At 42.2% G+C, this 21,420-nt stretch overlaps 1 protein-coding gene across 2 annotated transcripts in view; it reads left to right on the forward strand.

The window, feature by feature from the left end:
• The first annotated feature begins 1,837 nt into the window (after nucleotides 1–1,837).
• The window catches only part of TSPAN12 (tetraspanin 12), a 53,523-nt gene continuing 33,940 nt past the window's right edge, over nucleotides 1,838–21,420 (forward strand). The window contains exons 1-4 of one of the 2 annotated variants that reach the window (XM_068401618.1): nucleotides 1,923–2,013; nucleotides 2,418–2,554; nucleotides 16,615–16,697; nucleotides 17,346–17,481. In XM_068401618.1, coding sequence (XP_068257719.1) covers nucleotides 2,489–2,554; nucleotides 16,615–16,697; nucleotides 17,346–17,481 — 285 coding nt within the window. In that variant the 5' untranslated portion in view covers nucleotides 1,923–2,013; nucleotides 2,418–2,488. Of the gene's footprint in view, nucleotides 2,014–2,417; nucleotides 2,555–16,614; nucleotides 16,698–17,345; nucleotides 17,482–21,420 lie in introns of both variants that reach the window. The other variant, XM_068401617.1, reaches the window with a different exon arrangement.

The following is a 21,420-nucleotide window of genomic DNA, read 5'->3' on the forward strand; positions in this document are numbered from 1 at the left end:
TAAAACAGGCTGTATTGTTCTAAGCCAAGGCTGGAGCTCAGTTGTAAACTGACACTATTTTTGTAAACTGGCATGGGTTCACTGAAAATACCATACCTGTTCAAGATCTGTCTCGCTGACTGTGTTCATGTGAAGTCTTCAGTAATAAGAGGAATGAATGGTATGTAAACAGCACAATGAATGTACAATGTCACCTTTTAACAGTATTTGTCTTAGCTCAGTTTGCCTTATTTAGGTACGGAATTAGCAATATTCACTGAAGATTAGAATTCTGGCATACCGCACTTCCCGGAGGGGCTTTTGATTCCAGAAAAGAGGATCAAAGTAACAATTAAAGCTTAGCAAATTTCAAGGAAGAAAAATCTTCACACACTACATTTCTGCAGCATTCTTGAGTTCTTTCAACTTTGCTACCATTTTCACTTCTATAAATTTGGCATAAAATCCCTGTTGCATAGGGTTTTGTGTCTATCTGTGTCCATTTTACTTTCTTTTTAAGGAGGGATAAATACACCTGTAGGGTCAGTCTGCCCTGGTTCATTACTAATGGCATGAAATCATGGAAATGAAAGCTGAAGTGAGATCCAACCAGTAGCCTCAGTGATAAGCATTTGAATATCTGGAGTTTGTGTGTTTTTTCAAGTCGTTGTTTCTAGTGCTTCAAGAAAGATTTTTCTTCGGCCTCACAAGAGCTAGATTTCATCTATTACATCCTTTTTCCTCTTTCTCAGCTTTCACTAGCAGTTGTTAAAACAGTCTTTGTATAACACGTACTGAAGACCATTTTCCTCTTCTAGTTAAGAAACATTTTTCAGCGTATTTTCTTCTAATTTTTGTGATGGTGGCACTGCAACACCTTTGTATGTTGTATGGAAAATTCTTTGCTAATCTGCATGTAACTCTATGTTTTAAACTATAATTCTTCCTTTTGAAATATGGATTATACATACACATTGAAATAATACAGATGTCAGTAGGCATTTACCACCCTGATCACCAGATGCACGTATAGTTTAACAGATTTCAGAGGCAGGATGATTTTTTCGGCTTAGTTGTGGCATCTGTAAGTACTATGCACAGCATGGGGCAAATCAATGGCCGTTTTGCTTAAATAATGGCTGCAAATTTTGCCTGTTTCTGGAATAATTTCTCTCCAATACGGTTGCACTTCTAAATTTGCTGCTTAGTGGTGGGGAACGGGCATAGGGCTGTTAATGACCAGATTTGAGTTCGATGTCAGCAGGGTTTAATTTCCAATGCAACAGCATTGAAACCTTGTGAAATGCCTGTGAAATCTTGCAAAAAAACCCCGTTTTGTGAGGTATTTGCCACTCTGGCCCAACATACCCCAAGAGGGGGGTTTCGTGTACTTCTGCTTGCCTGAGCCCGTTGCTCAACGTCTCCCCTGAAGGAAAAAAGCAAACTAACCCCCAATCCTCGCCATAAATGGGGTTTTGAGCATGTCTGTCAGCGGGGAATGCATTTGTGGGGATGTCCCCTCCGGGCTTTGCCCCAGAGGGCGAGAGCCAAACCTGCCCAGGCGGGAGCAGCTCCCCTGAAGGAAACCCGCGGTCTTTCCCACCGAAATTCGGGCATGCCCCGAGCTTCCATTTCCACTCAGCCCCGCGGGTCCGTGTCCATAGTCGGCAGGCTTTAGAAACACCGCCGCTTCCCCGCTCCCGTCCGTCAGAGGATCAGGCCCCCCACGACCTTCCTCACCCCGCGGAGCCCTGACGGGGCGGGAAGTGCGGCGCTGGCGGCGCTAGGACCCGGCGGGCGGCGGGCGCGGGCGGCGGCGCATGCGCGGCGGTGTCGGTGCAGCTGGCGGCCGCCGGGCTCGGTGGAGCGCTGCGGGCGGGGGCCGGGGGCAGCCGCCGGGACCTTCCCCTCAGCGCCCCGCCGGAGGCAGCGCCCGCACCGCCGGGCATGGGCGCCGCGGGTCCGTGGTGCGCTGCCCCTTCCTGTCCCGATGAGTCCTCGCCGGAGCAAGTGAATGAGCGGGGCGCCCGGGCGGTAAGTGGCCGCTGTCCCCCGGCCGCCGTCTCCGGGAGCAGCGCGTCTCTCCCGGGCGGGGAGGGGGCCGGCGTCTCCGCGGCTCTCCCCGCCGCCCTCAGACCCCTCAGCTCTCGGGGCAGCCCGCGACTTCTCCCCTTTCCACGGTTTTATGATTTTTATTTAAAAAACTTGCCCATCGGTATCTCCGGGAGCGGCGGGCGGGGCGGGAGGAGAAGGGAGGCTGCCGGGGGCGGGCGACCGGTGGGCGCTACGGGCGTGCCCGCGGGGCTCGGCCGCTCCCGCCCGGGCGCGGCCGGTCCAGGGCCGCCCCGCGGCTTGGCTCGGCTCCGCCGCCTCCACCTGCGCGCTGGTTCCTCGGCAAGGGGGACTCGCCCGGCCCCTCTCCGCCTCTTCCCCTGCAGGGCGCTGGCGGCCCGGCCTCGGGAGGGAGGATGTGGTGAGAGGATGGGGCTGTCTCCCGCGGGGGCTCGCCATGGCCAGGGAGGACTCGGTGAAGTGCCTGCGCTGCCTGCTGTACGCCCTCAACCTCCTCTTCTGGGTGAGTGGAGCGACGCGGGCCGGGCCGGGCCGGGCTGGGATCGCGCCGCCGCCCGAGCAGGTGGCGGCCTGGCGGCGCGGGTGGCAGGGAGGGCGCTGGGGGCACGGCCGCCTCCAGCCGCGGGGCTCCCCGCGCTTGGCGAAGGGGTAGACGTGCCCGCCTTGGTGTCCTTGATGAACGCCCTATGCCAGGCAGTTCCCATCAGGGAATACCGATCCCTTAAAAAAAAAAAAAAAAAAGCCTTTGGAAACTAGTTGGAAGTAAAATTAGATTTGGTATTAACCTGGTGTTATAAATACACGTGTGAATTTGTGCACCTATAATATGTAGAGAGGGGAATATTCACGGGTGCTGTGGCTTCCTGACTGGATGAGTTTCAGAGCATCCCATGACCTGAGCTGAACTCCAAGCTCTCGCAGGTATCTGACAGTCAGCTGCTCTCGAATTCCTTGCCCAGAGTCTTTTTTTTGTGCTTTCAGTGGCCAGATCCTAACTGGCAGGCGAGGCCTGGGGTGATTTCTTTCTTTGGTTTTCAGCATTTCAGTAAAAGCTGTATTTATAGCAGCAGAGTTTCTCACTCTCCAGCATAAGTGGGTGTGATCAGCACTGGCTCCTAAACTTTCACAGCTCTGGACAAACAGCATGGTGGAGATTGCTGAGAGTCCTCACTGACTCACACCAAATGAAATCTGCTTCACCTATATGGTTGAGATTTATGCTGGATAAGTGTAAGAGAATGAAGGGGCAAAAGGTGTGATATCCCACAAGTGTTCACAGCCACTGACTCCTGAGGTCCTGTAGACTTGAATGATGCGGGGATAATACATGGGCTGGGACCAAGCTTAGTGTGTAGTGGAATTGAGGTGAAATCCCATGATTGCTGAAAATTAAGTAGAGATCAGTATATGAATGAGAGAGAAAACAGTTAAACTGCATTTGGTACAGGATGGTACTTTATATATAATTCAAGTGATCTGAAAATCTGTTGAAAGTATGTAGCTTTGTATATTGTGTTTAATAAAGGTGAAAAATAAGTTATTTCTGCAGTGCACGTAGGAATAAAGCCCTTTAATAGGAGATGAGGAAATCTTTCTTTTTTAAAAAAAAAGGATGTGTAATTGTTTCTCACATCATACATGGTTTTCATTGGATACTGTACCAAATCTAAAACCTATATTTTCTTTTAAGATGAAGGTTGCCTCGGTTCAACTGACCTGAGTTCAACTTCGGATTTTTACACATATGCTTTTAGAGTTGAGCGAACAGACATCCACATGGTTGAAAACATCCTGTCCTGCTGTTCTGCAGTTCGCTACTTTCCTGTGGTTTCCATGATGCCTGCCTTGAGCTGTCCTCATCAGTTCCCATTCACACCTTAACTCACTGCTGTCTTTGTCTCCTTAAACTTACTCCACTCTTTTCCCTTGCCTTCCATGGTTGTTGCCTGCTGTATCCCATCAGATTTATTCAGCGACAGCTTTTTGTAGTTGAAGCAGGCATTTAGGTGGTACCCAGGTTATACATGAGGTTATACCCTCATGCTTTGTCAGTCGATCTGTTGTGTGGTGATGGGAACCTTGATGCTGGAGCCGAGTGCTTCATTTCTCAGTCCTGAGACACTTTCTTTGTGTAGGAAAGCCTGCCCTTATCTTTGGAGGGGACTAGTGCATTGTGTTGGCAGTTTCTCTCTAGGGAGATCAAGTTCTCACCTGGGAGATTTAAATGTGTCTTCCCTCTTTTCTCAGTTTTTAAGTTCCTTTCCGTGTCAGGTTGCTCCTTCCTACTTTTCATTGTTTCGTTCAGGTGTTCTTCTGTTGGGGACATCAGGCATGGAGCTACACAGCACCTTTGAGCTTGGCAGCGGAACACCAGTAACTACATCTGTAAGGTGGTGCTGCTGTTACTTTGTCCATTCTTAATTCATGTCTAGATTTGGTTTAAAGCATTCATGTCTAGAAATGGTTTCTCATTCTTCAGATTTTGTTGCCCGTTAGATAACGATGTCTCAGATCACCCTTAACTAGAAAGTGTGATTACTTTTTTTTCCCCCCTAGTCATAAAGGAAAAAGGATCTTTTGAGTCTGTTGTGGTATGACAAGTCCTAGGGAAGAAAATGGTAACTTCTCATGCTTGTCTCCAGAATATAAAGAATGCCTGTAATTAATCTTCCCAGCTGAGGCCAGGACACTGGAAATTACACCCAGGCAGCTAAGAGAAATCTGTGTAGTGCTGAAGCATGTGAATGTGTAATTAAATAATAAATGCCAGTATAGCAGATGACTTGCACCACAGATATTGCAAAGAATTAAAGCTGTCTTCCATAATGTATATAAAATTAAAGGTGTTGGAACTCATATGAAAAGTTGGCCAGTCCATTTGGAGTTCTCTGCATTTTACAAAGCAGATGAATGCAATGGTTTCATTCAAGGCAAATGAATAAGCAAAAAACCCTGAGTCTGCCAGAATTGTGTAGTAAGAAAAAGAATGCCTGGTGGGTGGGTAGTTAAACATATTGCAGTTACAGCAGACTTATTTGGAGGAATGTGTGTGTAAAAACCTCTTTATGCTTCATATCTGGTCCTGTCCAGATGTGTGCTTAACAGCTAAATACAAATCTGCTACAAGCTGCTTGTTGTAGTGAAATCTGCCATATCTCCTCCTCTGTCAGAGCTTGAATTTTCTCCTGTTGGGCTCAGTGGGAATTTTGCCACTGCCTTTTCTGAGTGTCAGAGCATGACCCATGAGGCAGAGTTTTCTTGTGAAATGTTTCCCTGGCAGCAGGTGCGTACCCACTGGTGTGGGGATGGGGGCCATGATTTCCCCTTGCTGCAACTCTTCCTTCCGTTTGGAAAGCTTCAGCTTGCCTCTTGCTTATGTTAATGCTTACTGTGATAAATACCAGCCCAGGTTATGGGCTGGATGTCAGGAAGTTTAGAGTAGATCAGCCTCTTGAAAATGTGCAGCCCCGTTTCTCCTGCATCCAGAGCATGGTGGGATCTGTCCCAGTGGGTAAAGATGAGAGTGATGTGCGATGCCAAGGTCTGTACAGACCCCCCCCCAGTTTGGGATGCGTACATGTGATTCTCTTCAAGCCTGACCTTGGAGAGTTTTATGCTTTCTCTTTTTCTTCCTTCCTTCGTTTCTTCCCAAGGGCTGTTGCCTCCAAACGTCTTCAAGCCTATTGATAATGTGCCCAGTTGCTGTGTCAGTTATCAGTGTTTGGCTGAAAACAGTGAAGATGTGCAAACAGTGTGTGTTTGCTTTTTAAAATCATGGTTTGTTTGAGGGTCCTGGCTGGAATAGGTTGACATTCTCTCCTTGTTTCACTGTGGTAGTGTCCAGCATTAGGTCTAACCACACATTGTGCAAAAAAGGTTGCTTTCTCCTCCAAGCTGGTAGATTGAAGCTTTTGAAGGCCTGACAAAAACTGTGCAAGAGCCAGTAGTCACTGTCTGATACGATCTGATTGTTGGCCTCTTAGAAGGGAACATTGAAAATAAGCTTCAGCCATGTCATGTGTGCAACTGTCCCAGCCATGTGTATGATGGGACTCCAGCATTTGTCATTGCCAGCCTGGTGAGGGCAGACTAGTGCACCTGAAGCTCCTTATGAAGACGTTATGCATAACAGAACCAGCTAATCTGACCATCAGTCTTGCTGAAAAACTTAAGATGTGGATGGTTGCCGCAACACACTGGTGCCTTCATAATTTGGTTGCTGTCAGAGCCTGCAGAAGCAGAGAAGAGAGAGAACTTTATCAGTCACTCTGCTGCAATCCTTGTAGCTTCTCCAGAGCATTGTTTGTAAGTGTACAACTGTGTGCTGTCTATATGGAAATAAACTTTTTTTACATCAGCCCAGCCAATGAGCTGTGATGTGGAATGGTAGACATGGTGATGTACCTGTGTGTGCATGAGAGGGAGGCAATGTTGCTTGTTAGGCTTTTTGTCATTTGGCGTGAAGGCTGCTTAGCTGTAAAGAGCTCATAAGCAGTCAGCTGGAAGCCCAAGGCTCTGTTTTAGTGGTTCATCCTGTTTTGATAATGGAACAATAAATGTCCTGCCTTTACTGCTCCAGAAACACACATCTACAAAACTGGTTTTGTAGATGTGAATGAGTTGGTGCTTTTGGAGCTGCAACTTGCAGCAGATCTTGAAAGGTGTTTTTTTCTGAGGTGGGAATAATTCTGTTGTCAGTGCTCTAATAGTTGTTGATTAAGTGACTGACTGTGGTAATAGACCTGATGATACTTTTCTGGAAGCTGTTTCCGAGGTCAATTGAATCATGCATCTGACTGCAAGATGTCTCTTTCAAAGCAACAGGAGCTGCGGTTTCAGGAGCTCCTCAGTCTTCTGGTTTCACAATTTTTTTTTGACAGTGAACAAAGAATATCTTTCAGACTAAATTGTGCAGTTAACATTTGGTTTCATTCTTCTGTCAGCCTCTTGTATAAATGAGCATCGCTGCTTAAAGTAATTTATAAGACTGAGAGACCCAACTTGATTTCTGCAGGTGTCTCATCTTACGCTCTCTAAGACTGCTATTTGCAGCGTATTACATTCTGGACAGCCTAATAAAAAGAGAGGACCTTCAAAAATACATCATTTGGAGTTTCATAGTCAAGACTTAGTGCTTAACTAAGCAGATTATCTTAGTGGTACTTGAGAGAAGACATGCTCCTACTGTTCTTAGTGGCAATTTTCTGTTCTTAGTGGCAATACTGGTCTTTATTATCTCTAGATAGCGTCTGTGTCAGGACTTAGACAAATTTAGTTTTGATAGCTCTACAAACATATTTTATGTGGTTTATGAGACTACAGGGTCTTTCCTTCTGCTGGGGCCTTTCTATAACAGCAAGCTCCTGATGCTGTTCCAGCTCAGTAGTGGTCGTGGATGTAACATGAGCATCTTCATTCATTTTGACCACTGTATAACTTGTCCTCACAGAAATCCTCCTCGCCACATCTTGCAGTGTTGCCATTGTTCTTCTGTACTTTGCTGTGGTCTCTTTCCCAATTAAACCACCTTTACAAGCATTTACACTAGGGAGACCTTCAGTCGCAGAATGTGTCCAGCCTGTAATAATGGCACAGGCATAGCACAGGAGGTTGTCCAAGGGCAGTGGCCCCTAGGTGTTGTGCTAGGACAGGAACTAGAAAACAGTGCTGAGTACAGGAAAAATTCAGTGTCCTGGCTGCTTACACTAGTAGAGGCTTAAGCAAAGCAATAGTTTTGAGAGGCACAGGCCTGTTTTACTTTTCTTGGCAGCTCAGCCATGTGTGTTCCTTCAAAAAATTATAAATAGTCAAAATTGATGAACTAGCTAGTGATAATAGATGCAAGTAAAAGCAGCACGATGGTTTTGACTATCTCATTTTTTTAAAAAAAGCAAAGTATGGCTAACATGCAGAAAAAAAGTCTGTATAGGCTTTCTGTCGTGAGAAAACTGCCAGCTTTTTTCTTCTGGTGAGCGTGTGAGGAGGAAAGGAGGAGCAGCTGCTGTTGTGCTGCTTGTAATTGAGGATGACTCTGCTGTAGTGGCTTGGGCAAATCAAGGTTGTAAGTTGCAGATGACTGTGTCATAGGTGGTAAGGATCTCTTAACTGATGATTAATAGTGTCACTGGATGCTTGAGCCACGCCAGGGATGTTGCCACATCCTTCACCTTGTGAGGTTTTTCTGCCTGGGGATATGCTGTTTCTGTTGAGCGGTGCCTAAGCTTTCCTTCATGTACATAGCAATGCTATCTAATTTGAACTACGTGGTTGCAGCCAATAAACCCTCCTGACAGGTAGTAGAAATTGTATTGCATCTATCTTGAATTTTGTGCTTGTGAACAAAAACATCACATAAAATGAAAGAGGAGGAAGCTTCCAGTTAGTTTTCCTTTTGTTTTGAATACTTTGCACACTTAAATCTTCTAGTTTTGGCTATGTGTATCTCCTGAAAACTTAAAGCAGGGGAATATTAGTGCTGTGCAAGGAAGCACTTGGAGTGGTTGGAAGCAGTGGTATTGGCTTTCCTTCTTTTTCCAACCTCACATGTATGTGATGTATCTTGTAATTTTTTGCTTCATTTTTCAAATCTACTGTGACATGAGACAGAAATCAGTCTATCTTCCCTTCCCTGGAACCAGATTCTGCATAGAGGTTGTGTTTCTGCTGCTTCCACTCTCATCAGTGGGATTTGCAGATACCTGGAACGAATAGAGTTAGGGTCAAGTTTTTAAGGAATTTAAGTGACTAATAATATCCATTGAAATGCACGCTACCTGACTGGGTGCCTATAGCAGTGTAAACATGGGGTTCATTCTAGGCTAATATACTCTGATTTTAGAGACTGCAGTGTAGACTTGCGTAATTGGAACATGATTTTCTTAGAATTCTTGTATAAAGAAAATACCTAAAAGCCATGCAAGAATAACTCCAGCTTCTGTGGGAATACAGTGTCTTTTAAAGGAACGTGTTCAGCAGAGCAAGCTATAGGAAGAGTTTTAAAGGACCAGAAATATTTTTAAGTCTGGTCTTTGAGAAATCTTTTACTTTTTGGTGTCTTTAGGCTGCTTTATTTATATACATTACCAGACCACATCCTAACAAAGCAGAGTTCAGCCAGAAGTCAATTTTGTATCTACTTCTATATAACCTTTTGTCTCGTGTATATCTTCGTAGGTGACATGGCTCACCCTGCATGCCATGTTAGCAGTGAATGGGTAGATGAGTCTCTGCAAAACGGTCCTGGAAAAGAGTGGCTTGATCTCATGATAGAAAGGAGTAAAGTAAACCCCACCTTAATGTTAGAAATTACATTAATATGCTTCTTAATGGGCATTCAGAAATCAGTGAAGCCATGACACTTTTTGGGTAATCTTCACGACTAACTGTGTTGAGCTCGCTACATCTACCTTAAGGATGAATGCACAAACCCATGCTGACTAGATTTGAACCAGTAGCTCAAGGGCTACTGCTCATACGAGTAAGCGATGAGCTCCAGGAGAACTGGGGAGCTCTATGTGGCCTGTAGGTACTTGCATTTTTTTTCTTTAAATTTGCATCTCTTTCTGTAGAAGATAGCTACCCAATTATTCACGAATCCTCAGGCACTGCTTCTGTACCTTAAAGATTTTCCATCATCTCAAGAGTCTGTGGTAGACACTAGGCAACGGTCACAGGAATAATACCAATTTTTTCATCTCTTGTAGCTATTTCCCAAGGTATATGGGACAGTTTACTTTTGTGCAGTTTTATAGGAATGTGTGATTTAATTAAAAATGCAGGCTTATTTTAGTAATCTTCATGTGTTTATGGGTATTCACATGTGAAACAGGAAAGTTAAGTGGTGTACCCACAACCCACAAGCTGATATGCAGGTCCTGTGGATCATAGGAAATACACTTTTTTTCATATCAGTCTTCCAGTTATATACCCTAGGTTTAAAAATAATTTGCCTGCCATCTGTGAGGTTGACTACTGCCTGTGAACAAAAACAAGCTCTTACAGAAATAAAATTAAGAGTATATTGTCTATATGTGAAGGCACAGAAATAAAATTAAGAGTATATTGTGTATACGTGAAGGCATATCATCTTGGTGGTGGTGTGTGACTTGTGATACAGATCTGGACACTTGAGCTCTGAGCATTGCTGCAAATTACCCATGATCAGCAGCACATGCCTCTGCCTCCCCAAAGGCGAAAGGTCTGTGGACAGCGAGATGCTTACTTTCGAGGGAAGAGTGGCACAAATTGTGTGCTAACAAGGTAGTCACAGAGAGGGTGGATGCAGAAATAAATGCACTTTCTTATCCCTCTTTGCTTTTAATGTACTCTTATGCTACACAGCCCAGAAGTTGATATGTGGGTCTGACACTTGGAAGAACCGGCTGATAGATGAACTGTACATCGACCTGTTTGCATATTTGGACTCTGATTTGGTCTTTATGCTGTGCTGCTGTAGGAACTTTGCACAGTTAACTGCTGGAAAACTTGCTTGCTCCCCCCAGGAGGGTGACCCGTTAGCAGCCTGTCAGTGCTCTGGCAGTTGCCTTATTGCAAAGTGAGCAAGTTCCAGCCCGTGCCAAAAGCCGAGCAGGCTGTTAACTCACTGTTGCAGCTGTGCAAGCAAAACCAGATTCAAAGTGCAAATAAGTACATGCTTCAGCTGTTTGCAAGTGGGAGGGGACTAAGGCTTAATCCTGTGTAGGAACCTTAGATAAAACTAAATGTTGGCAAGTGTAGAATAAAAGGTGCATTAGTGGAGAATAGGGAATTTCCTTTTTATAGGCCACCCTTCTTTCTGTGAACATTTAAATGCTTTTGCTGGGTAATACAGAAAAACAAGACCTCTTGTCCTGCTCTCCCCAGCCCTTATGCCCCTCCCTCCCAAAAAAATGTAGTTGTCCGTTTGTCCAGGGATCTGAGTCATCTGTGTTTGTTCAATGATCTGAATATTGAACCTAATTGTGAAAATCCTGTGAAAGCATTGCAACATGCTCTGTTCATGACCTTGTAGTGATTTAACCGCCCCCCTGCCCTTTGGTAAGTCACAGCTCAGGTTACCCAAATCAATTTTAACTGGAAAATTTTCTCAAGGTTTATTTCTTTACTAAAATTAAAGGATGTGTTCTGATGAATGTTGTCATATCTTGGAAGTAATTTCCTTGGAGCTGGAAACTTTTTTTCTGCAAAGCAAGTTGTTCTCTAGTACTACTAGTCAGCGTTTTGTACGGGTACCAGAGCGTGGCCTGAAGTTGTTTAGCCCATCTGTTAGAATAAAAAGAACAGTGTGTGATTTTTAATATGGAAGATGCTTTTAACCTTTTGTCTGATTTAATAATGAAAAAAAACCCATTCTCTCAAATTTGAGCACAGCAACTTTCGTTGTCAAAAACTAAGGTGTTAGAATGTGTGAATGAAAAGAAGTGATGAGAGAATGAAAAGAGGGGAGCAAATAGCAACAGCAATTGGTCTTGCTCCCTCAAAGACAGAAATCCACGTTTGTTTGTTAATTGAAAATGCAGATTTATTTTCCAGTTTAGATATGGCCTCAAAGACATTGTGAGTAGGACTGTCACAATAAGGGCTTGAAATTTATACTTAATGAATAAAAGATGATTTGATATTTTCATTTTGATGCATAATTTATGTAAAAGAGTTCCAAAGACAATTTAAACTATGCTTGGAAATGAGCACTCCTAATAGATTGAGTCCATTGTTGGATATTATAATTCAATTGTCTGAGAAAGCTCTAGTAGCTTTAAAAACTTTACGTTATAGATTAGCTTGGAAATTTAATATATTGTTGTGTGATCAGCTTATTGCTCATATGTAAAAATATAATTTATTACCTTTGTTTAATCAGTGTGAAAATACATTTAAAACAGAGTATGACAGCAGGCAGTTTTGTAAACTCTTCAGTGTCATGTTGATGGCTATATAATATACTGTGACAGTTCAGAAAGAAACCCATAGTGACTTGTGCAGCCAGCTGCGACAAGTAAACATGTTTTACTGCCTATTATCATATTATGTTTACAGCACGGCAGACTGCCTGTTATCAGAGAAGCTTGGATGAAACTTTTTGATGAAACGATCTAGCTGCAAATGTGGTGAGAGTTATCTTAGTAGTTTTATTTCTCATAAACTTGTGTCCTTTTGTCTGATTGCTTGATGCAATTTCTAACCCTATTTTACATCTAAATTAGTTACAAAACAATGGCTAAAGTAGAGGCTGCCAGTTTTTTAAGGCTGCCTTTTATCCATCCTCCCAATGAACCAACAAAACCTGTAATCGGGACCTTGCCCCTGCCCGCGACCCCTTGAAAATTGCATGGCAGTGAATTGCAGCAATGTGACTGCTGTTCTTTGCTGGTAGGTTTGGATGCACACCAAGGTTTTTGGGGAGGTTGTTATTGTTCCTGCCTACTGAGCGCATGGGCTGAGTTGTACTGCTGGTGTTAGTGTAATTCCTGTGCTGCTGGCTGAAGATCTGCCTCTGCTGTAGGTGATGTGAAGTGGTTGGTGCCTGGAGCCTCCTTGATGTCAGCTGGCACTTGAGGAAGTGTAGCACTTTTACAGGGCAGAACTTATACATGTTGAGTCATAAGGAGGAGGCTGCGGAGGTCTGGCATGTGTGTTGTGTTCTTGTGGTTCCCCTGGGTCTATGGAGCCAGTGAGCAAGTTGATTGATGGGTGTGCATTAGTGCTTGATATTCTTTTGTCACTAAACTAAACATCAGTCCTTATGCAGGGCAGTCTGGTGTTGCAAAAGCATCTCTCATCCTGCAGGATGTTCCTGCCCAGAGGCTTGCTTTTGCTGGTCAAAAGGGATATGACTTTTTTCCCAGCACTTCTTTTTGCTAGCAAAGAGCTCCCAACCACTTGCTGGGTTACGTGCCATAGAATATACCTTTTGTAATCAACCTAGAGCTGAATTGCTTTTTTGAATTATCACGGTTTTCTCTTCCATGGGTGTCTTTGTTTGAGAGGAGCTTCTTGAGTATTTGCCTATTCTCTTTCTTAGCCGTGTCTTTATACCGCCCCAGTTTGACAGTGTTACTGACTTTTGTGGGCGTGAATCCAGTGCGTCACAACACTCTGGCTTTTAGGTCATTTGGAGTAATAATTCACTTTGGACTTTATTCAAAATAAGGTTCCAAAGGTACCTCCCAAGGAATTTGTCTGGTTGGCAGGAGGATGTTGCACAGGTAATCTGTGTACAAAATCTGTGTAGCAGTGAGGTAAGGCATTGTGCGTGTACGTTTTTAGAGTAATGCTGAACTAGCTCTTGTGTTGGTACCATAAATGCATTGTAAGCATAGCAGAAGTCAGTAACACCTGAAAGAGTTAAGTGAGATCATTGAGGGCAGAGAGTAGGTGAGCAGGTGAGCTGTAGTCTGGCTTTCACAGGGGCTACAGGTGGAATTTTCTTGCATTTAATTTACGTCCAGCAAGAAACAGTAGTAATTGGCTGTTAGCTATTTACGCTGAAGGAGCACAGCCAGGGGGACCTAAATGGCTAAAAGCTTTTTGAATTAAGTGAGACCTTTCATAGAGAGCTTGTTCTTATGAACTGTAATAGTGTTCATGTAGTTACATTATTGGTGAAGGTTATGTTTCCTAGGTGAAAAGAAGCAGTCCTTTTCTTCCAGTTGCTGTTCATGATAAATGAAAATGGAGTCATGTTCCATGATACAGTCATTAAGAGTTTCTGTAGAAGACATGTGGCCGTGTGTTGGTCACAGCTTGGAGATGTATCTGCCTAGACTTTCCCCTCACTGATTTTATGTGGGCAAAAATATCTAGGTAGAGAAAACTCAACTTAGGCAGACAGAGCAGAAATAAAAGTTCTCCTTCCTGATTTGCCTTTGTAGGCAAGTCCTTTCTTCTAGCGAACGGAATGATTCTCTCAGTGGCAGGACTCTGCTCATTTCTTTTGGTCTTTAGGAAGTCCTTTCTGTCCCCTCTGCCTTTTAGCTGGTTGCTCCGTGATCTCCCTGTTATCTCTGAATGACCTACAGACTCCAATATCCTTGTGGTGACTCTTTCCTGCCAAATCTTACCTCATCTGGAGAAGTGATCCCTTGCCTTCTTCCAAGGGATCCACTTCCCCTCGTTGCTATACAGGAGTGTATTGCCGCATACCAAAGGCTGAAAGAAAACAAATGCAGCCTGTGAGTTCCTAGTGGAGAGCAGGGACTAGGCAGTCCACCAGTCTGGTGTGGGAGAAAGAATATTATTTAGCAAGTGAACATTTTTCTGATACAGTTTTTGTAGCAGGACCGTCTGGCTCTTATTAAAAGTTGCTGAGAAGTGTGGTCTTGATGGACATCTCACTCCTGAGCACCACTGCTGTAAAGCAAAGTAACCAAATTTATCTTAAGTATTTTACTACAAACAGAATGGAAGTGCGAGCTAACACTCTGTGTGTATCAGCAGGCCTTGCAGGGAGATGTGGAGGGTTAAAATGTTTTCTGTTGCTTTTTGACCGTAAGAAGGTAGGCTGTCTGCTTGTAGTCTTCTTTGGCTCTCTTTGGGTTAGAAACATGTTTTTTATTGCTTGTGTGGTATATTTGCCTGATGCTTTCTTCCAAGGAGGTAGCCGTAGTTGAGGAGTTTATCTAGAAGGAGATTCCAGTTATTTTTCTTTCCCTTGCAAATAACACAACAGAAAGCGCTCTTTACTCCTACTGTTCTACCAGCCAAAGTAGATCCCACAGAGCGTAAAGGACACGCATGTACGTAGTAGACTTGTAGCATACACTAGCTTTCAGGACTATGTTTGCAGCATGCTGAGCAGCCAGGGCTCTTGCTGGCACCACCCAGAACCAAGGCAGCGCCTGTACTTTGTGCATCAGTTTTGAAAAGCAGGAGGAAGCCATAGGGTAGCCACTGGGACTTCTCGTGAAATTTTAAAGGCAGAAGTAGCCTGCTGTGGGCATGCTGCAGGCAAAGGAGCTGGTAAGGACACAGAACGACTTTTCTTACATGTTAGGTTTGACCCGGCTAACTTGTTCTTCTTAACAACTTCAGGGAAATGTGAGGGTGTGCGGGAAGCTAGCTGTTGAAGGCATCAGGGGAGATTAGCACTTCTCACTGATTTGAGAAGCTGTTAGTATAATGCTGGGGTTTCCTGACGTACACCTATACAATGCACGAAAACAGTCGTATTCAGCAGAGCCAGCATGCTTAGGTCTCCTTCCTTCAGCTAAACAGTGGTGCTTCTGAAGTCCTGAGTCTGCCAGGTTCAGGCTTAGGTGCCCATGTGAGACTGATATTCCTAAATTCTCCTTTGGGTTTAATAAACCAGCTGAATTCCTTGAAATGGTTTGAGAAGTAAGCAGTGGCATTAGTAACCTTAGCTTTGCTCTGTTGCGTAGAAAATCTTAGTGGTTCCCTCTTCTCCTTGAAGGAGTTTGTAGCTCCATCTCTCACCTTCTGTTTGGGGAGCAGTGCTTCGTCTGTCCTGTGCATGCAGGAGGAGACGTGGTGCTCTTGGGGCCAGAGAGCACGCACAAAGGTAGGGATGACTGCCGCTGTTACGTGAACCCTCCTCCAGGAGGAAGGGCGTACTGACTTACCCAGCTGCTCTAATTGTATCACCCAGTGCAGAATACATGGACAAGTGCCATGAAGAGTGCCTTGTCCTCTAGCGGTACCTTTGCTACAGCAGCAGAAGAGCTCGTGCTGTCACGGTGTGGCAGGTATGTTCTGACCACGTTGTTCAGGTTTGGCTTCTCAAGAAAATCAGAGGCCAGAGCTTCTACTGGTAGATCCCGGGTGTGCTGGAGTGCACAGCGGCGTCAGGTGACAGAAATCTGGGTCTGCTGAGGTGGTGGCAATTCTAGGTGAGTTCAGTCTCGGGTTTACTTGCTGTAGGAGGACTCCTGGTGAAAGACTTTATGCCTCTCAAGTGCCTGACAGGTTAAGTACCCAAACGCTTTGATAATCTGGGGTTTATAAATGAAGTGCAGTGGGTTTTATTGTTGTTTTATGGTTCAGGAAACAGAGGCATAGAGTTCATGGTGTGACTTTGTCTGAACGAGCGAGGGAATCATATTCTTCTAAATTTGACCTCAAGATAAATCTCCTCTCCTATGTGTCAGTATATCAGTACTGTTGTATACTGTACGTGGCTTCGGATTATTCTTCACTGGCTGTGTACCTGAAGATGGCTTTGTGGTTTCATACAGACTGGTGTATATCACCTGTAAGCCCTGAAAGAGTAGCTGATACTAGCAGCATAAACCCTTCCTGTTGTTTCTGTGGTATGTTGGGCAGTGGTGGGACTTGAGCCAGCGTTGGCATCACTCCGCTGGGTGGAAGAGAAGGTGTTCCAGGCATTAATTATTCATACTGGAAGAGAAGATAATTGTCACTGGCTCCCTAAATACTTGGGCAACAAACCAACTGTAAGCGTATAGAAGTACCGCTTTGGGGATGGTGTGCTGTTCAGATAAATGAATACATGAAAGATGTTACTGGTGATTGATCCTCTACTTAAATTATGAATGATCTTGAAATTTTTTTAAACGCATGATAAGTAACTTCATCTTTTCTTTTTAGTTGATGTCCATCAGCATATTAGGTGTTTCTGCCTGGATGAGAGACTACCTGAATAATGTTCTCACTTTAACTGCAGAAACAAGGTAAAGCTTTCTTTAAACCTATTAATCTTTGTGAGTGATTGATTGCAGTGTGTGTTGTTCATTCTGTATGGCAAGTTTCCTGATTAGGATTTCTAGAATTAAGAAGCCTTCAGTTGAGCTAATTATTGTTTTGTTGAAAGGTGTTTTTTCGTAACCTTTTCTGGCATCAGTTGAAATTGGAGAAGGGGGAAAGATATGAATTCAATCTTGTTTTGTTCCCATGCCTTTCTCTACTGACAGGGATCAATTTTTGGCCCTTTGCCAACATGTAACCATATTATATTACTGTTTAGTTTTGAATACTTTATTCAGTCCAGAGATTCAGGAATGCTATTAGTTTTATTACAGCAGTGCTTATGAGCCCTAGTGATGGAACAGGGCCTCATTGTGCTACATGCTGTGCAAGTGCAGGACAGGAAGATCGCCTTTGCTCCAAAGAGATTTTGGGTGATGCATTACTTTCTGGTACCAGAATGCAGCATTTGACTTTAAAACCACATAGAAGAGATTTATGTGAAACGTGTAAGGTGCTGGAAATAACACATCTGCTAATCCACCATTCTTGTGTTAATGGCTGTATTACGTTTTTCTTCTGTATCATTTGTGTGTGATTATGCTTTTTTTGTTCATGGTTCTGACTGGTTTTAGGGTGGAGGAGGCTGTCATTTTGACTTACTTCCCCGTGGTCCATCCGGTCATGATTGCAGTCTGCTGTTTCCTCATCATAGTTGGAATGCTGGGCTACTGTGGAACAGTGAAAAGAAATCTGTTGCTTCTCGTCTGGGTACGTTTCATTACTTCTAAAACTAGCTTACTTCTGCTTTGCTTCAACAGTATAAGAAAAGTTTTAATCCCCAGGCACTAGATAAATACTGATTATTTTTTATTACCTTGTTGAGTTATGATATTGGTGAGGAATTATAATTGCAAAGCACACAGTAGGAAAGAATTTATTAAAGAATTTATTGCCTAGACTGCATTATGCTGTGACTGAAAGACAACTTTCCACTTCAGTTGCTGAAGGGAAAAATAACTCAAACTCCTAAGTACTAATAATTATAGGAACTTGAGTCTGAATGTTCTAAAATAAACCCTTATACTACCCTTTTGACTCGTAGCTGTGCAATAGCTAAATAGCCTAAACTTTGCTTTATCCACACAGTTGATTGTGTGTGTAAAGTAACAGCATTCATAGCTAATGAGTGTTAATTCCGAGTGCATTCAGAAGCTTTGCCTTCTCTTACGTGAATGTGGAATTTTGCAGTTGCGTTTGGTTGTGAGCAAGTTTAAAAATAAATTCCAAGTACCCAGCTTTTTCTTTGTGTTTGGAGGCTACATAACTGAGCCAACCGCAGCTGAAAAGTGATAGTCTCTTCTGCACAGGGCTCTGTGTGCAGTTTAACTGCAGCCTGTGATGAGGCTTCCACTGTCAGTGGAATGTTGGGCTCTCCCAAAGTGCATACAGTTCCATTTTTCTTGTGGATCTGTGCGGGCTTGAGTATGTGATACCTGGACCTCACAAATTTTGCACAAAATGACAAAAAAAAAAAAAAAAAGCGAGAAGGTGGCTGAGATTTAGGCAACCTTTCCTTTTATCCAATAGGAAATATTCTAACTGCAGCTAAAACAGTTGGGAAACTGTACTGAGGTTTTGTATTAAACTGTCTTTTTTTATCTGAGAGGGTTGGAGTAAGCTTTATTTGAGATTTCCAGCTGAAGGTGTGCAGCAGAAGTGTTCCTCAGTTGCAACAGAGCAAATGCTGTTTCTCCTTTTGGATATTTGTTAAGCCTGTATACAATATGAAGATTGTTCTTTCAAAGCTATGTAGTTAGGAAAATCTCTCATTTAAATCTCCATACTTTGTAACCATATAGTAGTCGTGCATTTTTTTATTTCTAGATCTTAACTTTGCAATGTTAAAGTCAATGGAAACAAGTTCTGAGACAGATGTTAGTTATGAGCACTTGCATAAAAATAATGGATTAATGTAATTTCATACCATATAATTATTTCTCTAGGAATCTTTCTTACATACTTTGAAAGGGCTTTGTACATATTTTTGTTTTATATAAATAGTGAAAGTATTAAAAGATGGTAAACTTATAACCTTACCATAAAAACTAAGAGCTTAATAAGATTATTTTCATAAAGTTTTTTTTTACTTTATAGTTGTGATAGTTTTTAATGTGAATTAAATTTAATTAAAAAGCAAAAGCAACTATATGATGTAGACCAATGCTACACAGTATCTGGAAAAAAAAAGTTACCGTTTTTGATACAAGCTTTGAAAAAAATCATAACTAATTAAACAGAAAATGAAGTTAAAACTTCATTTGGCCTTTGGTTTATTTAAACTTCCAGTGAAAAGAAGAAATCATTTATAGCTTTTAACGCCATCTGGAAATAAATTATTTAAAGTGTGTTTAGGCAGTCAAATTATACTGAATCAAAACAAGACATTTCTATCATTTTAAGTTGCAATACTTAATTTTCAGGAGCCTAAGAATTTGCTTTTGCTAAGCAAACTGATAAGCAAAACTAAATGATATCTTCCTAAGTATGTCACTGTCTTTGATTAATTGTTAAATGAATGCAATTGTGTTATACCACAGAAGTATGCAGACGTAAGTCAATGCTTCATTCATCAAACTAATCAGAAAAGTGATGGATCAACAAAATGAGCTTTTGTACAACCAGATGAACTAAAAGAAAAGACCCTTCATGTAAAACATTAACAACATCTTCCATCATGCTTTTTAATCTTCTTTTTGAAGTACATGAACAGTGGTAATGATGGCATGCAGAGATATTTGGATACAAATCTTGATGTTCCTGGCAGCATGCTAATTGCTAGTGCTGATGTTGTTAATTGAATTGGATTTTTGAAAAATCTAATAAAGCATAAGGACCATAAAATATATATATTATGATGTTAGATATTTTTATTACAACTGAATACATAATTATTTTGATTTGGTTTGGAAATTTTATCTTGCAATTAAATGCTTGAAACCTGCCCAGCTTCACATGGGGCATAAATATAAATTGAGCTAATGTTTACTCAGCTTAATAGTAAGAAAATATAACACCTCAGTCTTCTGAGGTGCATGCTCTGGATTATTTGTAGAACCAGCATTTTAAAGCTACGATCATTTAATTTGAATTGCTTCAGGAATACGTAGTCCTGAAGGCTAGTTAGTATAAAGAGCCCATGTGTACCTCAAGTGTCTATATTATAATTTTGTTGTGTGTTGCAAATGACTAATGTCCTCATGTAGAAGTGAACACTTCAGGTGTGGAAGACTTGTTCAAAATTGTTTTGAGGTTATCTTGCTCTATTTTGACAATTTAAGTATTGGGATGAATCCTCTAAGATAGGTAGATTTGTTCATATTGTAAATGACTTTTTTTTTTTTTCCCCTCTATCAGAGTATTTAATACCCACAACATTTGCAGTACTAATCAGATGGAGCAAAGTTGGACAAATTTAAACAAGAACCCAAAACAAAACAGTAAACACTTTTCATTGTATGACTCTCTACTGAAAGAAAATAGTTGTAATGTTAAGTGCAACTGGTCATTTTGATTTAAACTATGAAATACAGCTTGTATATTTCTTAATCCTTGGGGTCGAAATATAGTTATGAACACTGTAGAGTTAGGAATCGTGGGAAGAGAGTGCCTGAGAGTTGTTACATGTTGCACGTTGAGTGTGAGACTCTCACGCTCAGCTTCTGCCTTGTGTTTTGCTGCAGCTGGGGTCACCTCTCTCACATTTCCATCACGGCACAATCTGGTTGCTTTCCAACTGCATGACATGGGGTGCCAGACACAAGCTCCAAAGAGCTTACTAGAAAGCGCATTCTCCATGTGCAGGCCTGTTCTGCCACCCATAATGTATGCCCCATCTCAGGGGAAGAAGACCCGAGAGATTTCTGACATAGAGGCAAGAGAAGCAGGTTATCTTCTGAGGGCATGATTTCTGGAGAACACAACATGCCTTTAGCTTGAAATGAGCTCCAAGAGGATTCTAGCTGTGCACTTCTTCCCTGCTTAATGCATGATAAAGGATAGTGAGAAGCTGTTAGTTAAAGATTTGGAGTGAAATCAGTCTCAATTATAACAGATTAAAAAAAAAAAAGGACCAAATAAATCCCATTTGGATCTTAAAACTGTGGTTTTGTTTTGCAAGTGCTCTGTTTACTAAATTGGTACAGTTGAGTTGCCTATCAATATGTAATAGTGTAACATGAATTCTTCAGTCCTTCCAGTTTCTTTTAAAATAATTTATGATTCACTTAAAAATAAGTCTTGTGTTTTAAGTTAAATGAAATCCTTCTTCTGTATTTTCTTAGAACCTGCAGTGAGGATTTTTCAGAGGTACAGAAGAAACTCAGTCCCTAACTGTATTTTGTATCTAGAAAATTGCCTTTAGAAAGGAAGCCCTTTCTAAAATAAAACTATATTGACCAAGTAAGTTTTAAATTTACAGTAATTTTCTTCCAAGTAGAAAGCTGTTTAGCAGGCAAATTCAACACAGCTGACAATGCAAAATTATACCAACTTAAATAATTTCAGTGATTCCATCTATATGCTTAAAAATTATACAGCTTTAGAAAGAGTATTGAGCCAAAGCAGCAGAAGTAGACATTTGTTTAATATTAACCACATCATTCTAGGGAGGATTTTTTGTTGAGTATTGGAGTCTTATTTTCTTCTTTC

This window comes from Nyctibius grandis, chromosome 5, assembly GCF_013368605.1.
Source record: "Nyctibius grandis isolate bNycGra1 chromosome 5, bNycGra1.pri, whole genome shotgun sequence".
In the NCBI taxonomy this organism is placed as follows: domain Eukaryota; kingdom Metazoa; phylum Chordata; class Aves; order Nyctibiiformes; family Nyctibiidae; genus Nyctibius; species Nyctibius grandis.